This window comes from Littorina saxatilis, linkage group LG2, assembly GCF_037325665.1.
Source record: "Littorina saxatilis isolate snail1 linkage group LG2, US_GU_Lsax_2.0, whole genome shotgun sequence".
In the NCBI taxonomy this organism is placed as follows: Eukaryota; Metazoa; Mollusca; class Gastropoda; order Littorinimorpha; family Littorinidae; genus Littorina; species Littorina saxatilis.
In genome coordinates this window covers 405,001-415,000 of record NC_090246.1, presented here as the reverse complement: position 1 = coordinate 415,000, position 10,000 = coordinate 405,001, and the positions used below count along the sequence as shown (strand labels likewise).

The 10,000-nt window shown below is 45.0% G+C and overlaps 1 protein-coding gene across 1 annotated transcript in view; it reads left to right on the top strand.

Annotated features, from left to right (window-relative positions):
* Window positions 1-214: 214 nt before the first annotated feature.
* Window positions 215-10,000, top strand: part of LOC138957343 (chitinase-3-like protein 1) — a 14,832-nt gene continuing 5,046 nt past the window's right edge. The window contains exons 1-8 of the mRNA XM_070328472.1: window positions 215-535; window positions 2,325-2,379; window positions 3,840-4,026; window positions 4,522-4,774; window positions 5,012-5,130; window positions 5,463-5,586; window positions 6,311-6,493; window positions 8,639-8,761. Coding sequence (XP_070184573.1) covers window positions 2,325-2,379; window positions 3,840-4,026; window positions 4,522-4,774; window positions 5,012-5,130; window positions 5,463-5,586; window positions 6,311-6,493; window positions 8,639-8,761 — 1,044 coding nt within the window. The 5' untranslated portion in view covers window positions 215-535. The remainder of the gene's footprint in view (window positions 536-2,324; window positions 2,380-3,839; window positions 4,027-4,521; window positions 4,775-5,011; window positions 5,131-5,462; window positions 5,587-6,310; window positions 6,494-8,638; window positions 8,762-10,000) is intronic.

The window sequence follows — 10,000 nt, the reverse complement described above, 5'->3', positions numbered from 1 at the left end:
TGTGGGGAGAAGGGGAAGGGGGGTGGGGGGGAGATGGGGGCGTGGACGGAGTGTTTGGAGAGAAAGGGGAGGGGGTGGGTGGGTGGGTGGGGGGGGGGGTGAGTACGTTAAAGGAGTGGGAACGCAAACCACAGCAAAAATCCGGGAGAAGATGAGTAGAGAGTTGGTCAGGTTTGTGTGTATAATCCGTTTCCGAACAAATTCAATGATTCACTTTGACACCGCGCTGCGAGGTCAAAGGCTAAAGGTCACATTGTCATTACGGATCAGTGACGGCGCTGACGACACTGAGTTGTCATCTTTCCGGTCGTGACGTCACAAGCCCCGCCCCGACATGCATCGGTGTTCAACCTATAAATTAAGGACATCGCACAGAATCCGACAAGTCTACCTCGCACACGTGTTTACTTGCACCAAACGAGAAGTCTAAAAAGAAGCAGAGTGTATATTGAAAAAGATATTTTTTTTTTTTACCTGCAAAACGTTTGCTACATCAGATTTTTTTTTAACGGTGTGGTTGATTCTACGAAATAAGGTGAGTTTAATTTGATTTCAATTTATTTGTAAAGTTAATTTAAAATATATACAACGAAGATAAATATTGTGCCAAGTGTAATCGAGTTAATTTTTTTAAATGATTTTTTTTCTCCTTGTTTTGCAAACCCTGAAGAAGAAAAAACGTGTACACGGGAAAACAGACTTATATCAAGATAAAATAGTTATAAGGAATCAAGGTTCAACAGGTATAGATTGTGAAGACATGCTACACACTTAGTGCCTTTTAACTTGTTACGCTGACGGAAAGGTGCAGTTTATACGGGCGACATTTTGTTTTCGCTTTGAAGAAGATGGACGATTCGCGACAGAGCGACAAGGACGGATGATACTGCTTTGCATAAAGCGAGGGAGAAGTGTTAAAAGTTGTGAATAGTTTAGATATACACCTCACGTGTGGAATACCTTTAGGCGCAGGTACATTCTTCCTTACTTTTGTTGACCGATTTGAATACTGTGCGAGCAATTTGTTGATGGGATAAGTTGTTTGTATCATTGTGCCAAACCCACTTAAAAGTAAGTTTCCATTCCGTCTAGCGTAAAGCAACTGCAGATCAGAAATATCTATTTTTGATTAAAAAGTTCCAAAACAAACATTCAATAAAAACAAAATTAATTAAAAAATTGTAAATGTTACCTCCACCATCATTACCCCCCTGCTCCCACCTCTCTCTCTCTCTCTCTCTCTCTCTCTCTCTCTCTCTCTCTCTCTCTTTCGTTCTCTCTCTCTCTCTCTCTCTCTCTCTCTCTCTCTCTCTCTCTCTCTCTCTCTCTCTCTCTCTCTCTCTCTCTCTCCCCTCTCTCTGTGTCTCTCTATCAGTACTGTAATCGGCGCGTTGTATGTGCCGTTATAACTTCTAGGTGAGTGTTATGTTGTTTATGTATGTCTGTTTTGTCCTAATGTTGTGAATATAGGCACGCCTTATAGTTTTCACTTACTTCAGAAAGATGTATAATGAATTGTCAGAATGTATACCAAATGAGTGTGGTCAATTATGTATCTATACATCCGTAGATGCCTTTCATTTGTTTCATGGATTTCAATACTATAGACTTTTTGGAGTGGTAAATGTTGAAGGATGAAAGAAAATATATTGTGAGTGGACGGATGCATGCTATTCATTAAAAGCCCTACAATGATGTGCTTGGCCCCCCAGAAACTAGCGTAAAGCGATCATGCTGAACACTGCAGATCTGCTCAGGTTTTCACACAGGGAGAAGAGATTCATTCAACTTAAAACACATGCCAGAAATCAACAGACTGACTACTTCCAATACAAAGTTGGCATTTTTGTTGTTGGATTAATTTGCAAGGGACATTCACACTGCTAAATTGTAAATGAATTCAGCACACAATGTCCACTAAATGCTGCCACTCACAAGATGATAGGCTAAAACCACACTTGAATTCTGGATGTGTCGGCGTGAATGGGTGCCTTTATTCTACGTGAAAGCCTGAACAGATGTGTGGGTGTGAATATTATCGTGTACACAGGAAAGAGGTGCCTTTAAAATCTCACCTGTGAGAAGGGCCGATCTATAGTTTTATTGTACACTTCTTGTATTTTATAATGAATTTTTTACCTACTGGTAAATGCGTACGCATCTGAATAACACATTCATACATATATGTGTCAAAATGATCGAGCGGTCGCTTGTCTGAGTGAGGCTTTTTAAAAAAAATTTTTTAGAGGATAATGTTTGAATGCTGACGTCTTTGCGAGTTGATGTGTAATGTCTACATACCTTCTTTCCGCTATTCTGTTTAGATGGAGAGAGAAACATGGCTGCTGCTTTCAGCTCTTTTGTTCTGCGCGAGTATTGGTGAGTGTTTAGCTACTTGTATTTTGTACCTGATGAAAAGAGAAGACTGTGTTCGCTAGCGTGTTCGTTTGCGTTATGGCAACTGGGAGAACACAGATTTCAAGCGTGGAGTTAACGCAAACAACAAACAAACCCAACAACACACACACAAACAACGTACAACAACAAAAACACGTTTTGTTTCAAACACTGAAGCTTTATAGGTATTGCATTCATTCTGAGATTTAGAGACAAATTTATTTTGTTCTAATCCAACGCAAGTTGTTTCAAAAACGAAATGCAACCGTTTAATCTCAACGTTTGCCTGTTAAAGGGCTTTCTAGTTGCGAATTTTTTTGTTGATTCCCTACTCACAAAAGAAAGGGAATATATATACAAATTCTACATCATCGCATGATCAATCTATGCTTACTTCGGGAGATCGTGCGACTGTTTTGTTCCAGAAGAAACAATTCCGAAGGCTTTGGCATTAGACTTAGCCTGTCAATAAATATTACTGCCTGGTTATGTGTGCCTACAGAAAGACATGTTGAACATTTCTCCAAATACAGAACATTAATTAGTCATGGTTTGCTTAACTCATTGTCTCCCAGGTATGGATATATCCGTACCCACTAATATATGGCTCTATCTGACTTAATACGGATATATCCGTACACACAGTCACTTCAGTCGCTTTCTGTAACGTCGATCTAACGCCTGCATTCCAGCGTGTTGATACACAGTTTCTACACAGTTACTACAATTCTGAGTGACCTGCTGCAGCACAGCTGGTCTCGGCTAAAAAAAACTTGGTCAACATAGGTGGGGTAGAAAGTGTTAAGTTGGTTCATCTAATTATCGCTTGGACACTGCAGGCTACACATTTGATTTCAGTTATCACGTTTCATCTAACGCTGATCATTTTGACCCATTTACTAGGCCTACCACAATACGCCACTGACACGTTTTTTTCTTGCTATGATGAAAAAATGAATACTCTGTAAAGGAAAACAACCGCTGCATATTGCCCTTTGGATTACACAAAAAGGACTGCCTCCCCTGGAAACCATTTTCACTGTTTTGGTGTCATTGTTTTGCCTGGTATGAAATGATTTTTTCAATTGAATTGTCTTACCGTATTCTTCCGGTAGTCAAAAGGGTTCTTAACCTAATCCTGTAATGTTTTGGACACTGTAGGCAACACATTTGATTTCAGTTATCATATATCATCCAACACTGATCATTTTGAAAAGAACTGTTTCAGTTTCTGTTTTATCACAATTTTCTCTTACTTTTTAATCAAGCCTGACATCTGCAAAACACAAGAGAGTGTGCTATTTCACCAGCTAGTCTAAAAACCGCCCCCCCTCCCCTTCCAGCCCTTCTAGCTACACTGTGTTTGGCTTGGAGCAGTCTCAGTGCACTCTGTGATCTGTTTATTTATTACAGATCTTTTCATCATTGTTATTTTCAAAAAGGTGTGCTGTCTGCGGAACATAAGAGAGTGTGCTATTTCACCAGCTGGTCAAAGTACCGACCGTCACCCGGTACTTACACTGTGGCTAACGTGGACCCTGCTCTGTGCACGCATCTTATCTACGCCTTTGCTGTCTTTGACGGTCAAGGTCACATCAGGCCACAGGAAGGGGATGCTGACTGGTCCAGGTGAGTATTTAAACTGTATGCAGTGTACCCCCTTCCCCCTCCCCCCTACCTTTTACCATCTTCAATCTAGGGCGAAGGGCGGCCTGGTTGGTATTTTTGTTGTGTCTGTTTTCTCTGTGGTATAATGTATCATTATTGTCCTTGGGGAGTTTCATAAAAAGAGTCTGCGCGAAGCTTTTGCTGGGAACTGCGCATCACGTCGTACTCGTGGATCGAACCCACGCTGACTGCAACGAATTTCTTCATAAATTAATATTGCTGAATAGAACTCCTACGTGTCCACGGCTGCTTCAGATTCGAAAATTAAACTGGCATTTACACTTTAAACTCAATTTCATATGTGCTATTCATAAATCATGAATAGGTGAATGGTCCTAACAGACAGTGATATTAGTGGACCACAGGTAAATAAGCTATACTTGTTGAAACTAGAATATTCTTCCTCATCAAAATCACGGTCCCTAAATTCCAATGGCATTTCATTCTTACTGACAGGTACGCAGAATTTAACGGCCTGAAAACTCAAAACCCCGACCTGAAAACCCTCCTGGCGGTGGGAGGATGGGGGTTTGGATCCACCAAGTTTTCTCTGATGGCGGGAGACCCGGTGACGCGTACTCGTTTCGTCACAAGCTCAGTCGCTTTCTTACGTCAGCACGGCTTTGACGGATTGGATCTGGACTGGGAGTATCCGGGGAAGCGTGGCGGATCTGCCAAAGACAAGGACAACTTTGTGCTGCTTTGTAAGGTAGGGCAACTGGTCAGGCCGAGTGTATGTGCGTGCTGGTGGAGGTAGGTTGGTGAGGACAGGGATGAGGGCTGGATCATTGTGCCACCTTTTAGCGTGGGGATGTTGATCAGGCTAGGCCGGTGATGCGGGTGGGGTAGGTGGAGGTCTGAATCTGAATCAAAGTAACCTTCATCGCTTGTTTCTCTGCCGTTACCTAATTAATTCCCCCTTCTCTGATTTTGTGTCTGTGAACAGGAGCTGAAGCAAGCGTTCGAATCCGATACGTCAGGGAACAAGAGGCTCATCTTGTCCGCTGCAGTACCTGCTGCCCGCTCTAGCATGGATATTGGATACAACATCCCATCCCTCGACAGGTAGAAGATACTCTTGTTTTGCAATGTAACCAAACATAATGGTGCCATGTTACTTTTGGACGCTTTAGCAAACCCGTTTACGATAATAGCATGGCATAGCAGTAACCCAAAACAACAATAATGGTAAGTTACTGGACCGTTTAATTTATGACAAAACAAAGTATTCACAAGTACGTCGACCCAATGATATTTAAAAGTGGACAGACAGCCAAATACTTATGGCACAAAAAATAAACTTACCTTCGAAAGCTTTGCTGATGATGCTCAGTCTTTGGCGAGCATGGTTATGGTGGTCAGAGTCGGGATAGTAACTCTAGCCACATGATGTCCAGGTATCTGGACCTGTGGAACCTGATGACCTACGACTATCACGGGGCGTGGGAGGGCAAGACTGGACACAACAGTCCGCTGCTCGCCACTCAGTACGAGGCGTGGTCCGGCAGTACTCTCAACATGGTATGTGTCTTTCTTTCTTTGTTCTTGTTTAATATCTCCAGAGCCCGGGGGGAGGGGGGGGGGTTGTCAAGCGATTCAACATCGATCATAATCTATACTTTCAGTCTGCACTTCAAAAGCTATTTACAGTGAAGGTGTATCAAAGTAAAAGCTAGAAGGTTTCTTAAATATCAGATTCTTTTACAGTCGGTCCTGTAAATCTTGTTAGAGGAGTGGCTTTCTTGAAAATCAACATGTCTGCATTATACTGCCAGCTCTCATTTCCCATTCTCTGTCTCCACAGGAATGGACAGCCAAGGAATACGCCCAACGACCAACTCTCATTTCCCATTCACCTTCTCCACAGGAATGGATCGCAAAAGAGTACTTCCAACTACCAGCTCTCATTTCCCATTCTCTGTCTCCACAGGAATGGACAGCCAAGGAATACGCCCAACGACCAACTCTCATTTCCCATTCTCTGTCTCCACAGGAATGGATAGCCAAGGAATACGCCCAACGACCAACTCTCATTTCCCATTCTCTGTCTCCACAGGAATGGACAGCCAAGGAATACGCCCAACGACCAACTCTTATTTCCCATTCACCTTCTCCACAGGAATGGATCGCGAAGGAATACGCCCAACGACCAACTCTCATTTCCCATTCACCTTCTCCACAGGAATGGATCGCAAAAGAGTACTTCCAACTACCAACTCTCATTTCCCATTTTCTTTATGCACAGGAATGGACAGCCAAGGAATACGTCCAACGAGGAGCATCCAAACACAAGGTGATGGTGGGATTGCCAACTTACGGCCATTCCTACACTCTGACGTCACCAAGTCGTCATGAGGTCGGGGATAGCGCGTCACTGGGGGCTGCTGGACCTTTGACGCGACAAGCTGGATTTTGGGCGTACTATGAGGTAATGAGTTGACACAGACTTCTATTGAGCTTGGCACGACTACTTTTGCAAGTTAACTATGTCTTTCCTTTCTTTTCAGTTCAAGGAATTGTTTTAATGACTGGGAATACAGAATGTATGACCATTCGATATGTTAAAAGAGTACTATATTGACCAATAAATGTGTTTTCTATAATAGCTATAGTGGCTTCACTTTAAACAGCAATGAACAAAATAGCGAAATACAGTGTTGTGAAAATGAACAGAGTAGCCGTCATCCAAAACGACTGCCGTTTCATTTCTTGAACTCAACCTTCAATTTCGTGTGACTGACACTGTTCAACTCCAATTTCGTCGGTTTTGTGTTCTCCTCGCGTATCAGCGATTTTGTGTATGCGTTTATTCAAGTCTGCCGTTGTCCGCCCACTCATCAAGAAACCCGGCCTTGACGTCAACGAGTTGAAGAACTACCGTCCTGTGTCCAACCTGCCCTTCCTCTCCAAGCTTCTGGAGCGTATCATCCTGGAGCAGTTGAGCGCCCACCTGTCTCGGAACTCGCTGATGCCAGTGTATCAGTCAGCGTACCGCCCTCACCACAGCACCGAGACGGCGCTCCTGCGAATCACCACGGACCTCCTGAACGCAACAGATAGCGGTCTCGTCTCTGCCCTTGTGCTGCTGGACCTTTCCGCGGCCTTCGACACGATCGACCACCAGCTACTCGTCGATCGCCTCAGTTCCACGTTCGGCATTCACGACACCGCCCTCTCTTGGTTCCGGAACTACCTCCAGAACCGCTCTCAGACTGTCACCACTGATTCGTTCTCTTCTCAGCCTGTCCCTGTCCGCTTCGGCGTCCCACAAGGATCTGTCCTCGGCCCTGTCCTTTTCATCCTGTACACCCAACCCCTCTCCCTGGTCATCGAACGCCACGGCCTGAACTACAACTCCTTTGCCGATGACACGCAGCTCCAGAACAGCGCCAAGCCGGAGGACGTTGACGATCTCCTTGGATCCATCTCCAGTTGTTTCACTGACATCAAGAACTGGATGACTGAGAACAAGTTGAAGCTGAACAGTGAGAAGACGGAGGCCCTTCTCGTTGGAACACGACAGAAGATTGCTTCCCTCACTGTGACCGACCTCCAGCTGGATGACGCGACTGTTCCATTCTCCCCTGCTGTCAAGAGCCTTGGCGTCTTTCTCGACTCCACTCTCTCCATGCAGACACACATCTCCTTCATCATCAAGACCTGCTTTTTCCACCTACGACGCATCGCCTCCATCCGTCGCTACCTCACCCACGACGCCTGTGTCAAGCTGGTTGTCTCCCTCATCTTCAGTCGTCTGGACTACTGCAACTCCCTTCTGGCCGGCCTCCCCGCCTCATCCATTCATGGCCTACAACGAGTCCAGAACGCCGCTGCCAGGCTGACGTTGAGGAAGACGAAGCGAGACCACATCACCCCCCTACTTCGCTCCTTGCACTGGCTCCCTGTCAACACCCGAATCTCCTACAAACTGTCCACTCTGGTCTACAAGTGTCTCAACGACTCTGCTCCCGAGTACCTTCAATCTTCCCTGGACCTGTACACCCAGCCCTCCGACCGTCCCCTTCGTTCTGCTGCTGACCCTCTCCGCCTCCACATCCCTCGCTCGAAACTCGCATCTGCTGGTCAGCGTGCATTCCCCTCCGCGGGCCCGTCCGTCTGGAACTCCCTGCCGCTTGAGCTTCGTCAGAGCCCCTCTCTTGACGCGTTCAAGAGTAGGTTGAAGACTCAGTTCTTCCCGTAGCTGGCTGCGACTTTCATGCTCGACGTGATGTGTTGTGCCCCAAAAGACATTCTTGTGCTGTGCTCTGTGAGAGGTGTTTTCTTTGTGCTTAATATTATTTTGTTTGGACCTAGCTATTGATGTGTACATCGTTGTTAAACAGTTGTTTGTTCTATGTTTACCAGGGTTTGCTAGTGTGTGATAGGGTGCGTGTCCGTCTGAAGATGTTAGTTTCTTTGTTAGTCCTATGTTGACAACTCTTTGACAAGCGCTTAGAACTGTACCCACGGAATACGCGCTATATAAGCTTCATTTTGATTGATTGATTGACTATTGAAGGTGTCCATTTTGTCTCGAACAGAGTTGTTAAAGTGGGATATTTAACATGCGCAGGTGTGCAACAAGATATTCAAAGGCACAGGCACAGTGGAACGGGACGCACGAGCTGGCGTGCCCTACTACTTCGATGGGAACCTTTGGATTTCATTCGATGACGTGGAAAGCATCAAGGAAAAGGTAAATTACAAAATAGACAAATACCGGAGATCTGTCGGGTATCAATGGATTGCGGAAGAGTTGTTTTCCTTTGATTTTCCTTAGAAACACCGAGGAAATCTACACGTTTGTAGTGTTTGTGTGGAAGCAAGGGAAACCAGCTCTTCCACAACCCATACACACTTGATACAGTTATTTTCGAACCTCGCACAGTTTGTTTGTTTGTTTGTTTGTTTGTTTGTTTGCTTAACGCCCAGCCGACCACGAAGGGCCATATCAGGGCGGTGCTGCTTTGACATATAGCGTGCGCCACACACAAGACAGAAGTCGCAGCACAGGCTTCATGTCTCACCCAGTCACATTATTCTGACACCGGACCAACCAGTCCTAGCACTAACCCCATAAGGCCAGACGCCAGGCGGAGCAGCCACTAGATTGCCAATTTTAAAGTCTTAGGTAACCTCGCACATGGGGTGTTCCGAATGAACACTATCCTGCCAAGCCCGAAAAGTCACTGCATTTCAAGCGCTCTTTCGTGGCGGAAAATGACCACTCCTGTTGAATGAATAACTCCACCTTCATCACATCTGATCTGACATTCATGTTATAACCAAGTTTTCTGAACAGGTCTACGGATTTAACGTAAAGCAGAATGTATAATATCAGAATGTATCATTCCAATAAATGTATCATATGTATACTCGCATGCATTACTCAGCGTCTCTTACGTTAGGGGACCGGTAGCTCAGTTGGTAGAGCACTGGACTTGTGATCGAAAGGTCGCAGGTTCGAATTCGGGCCGGGACGGACACGGGTCAACATTATGTGCAGACCCACAGACGTAAGCCATGTCCCACCCCCGTGTCACCACAATGGCACGTAAAAGACCTTGGTCATTCTACCATAATTGCAGGTGGCTGAATACACCTAAACACGCAGACACCTGGGTAGCGCGACTCCGTTGCAATTAGCTTTCCACTGGGAGGAAGCGACCCGAATTTCCCAGCGATGGGACAATAAAGTACTGAAAATAAAAATGAAAATAAAACACGCACGTACTATTCGTGAGATGGTGGCATCATGACTACACGAGACGTGTTGTGACAGTCATGGGGTAATGCAAAGTAATCAAAGAAGCAGCATATTGTTACTGAATAGAAATGTCAAAAGGGACTATTTTTGTTTTCTGATTTAAGCACATCAGTGCATGCAACAAGTTTCATCACTATGCACTGTTATAATATACCTTCCCTCCGGCTC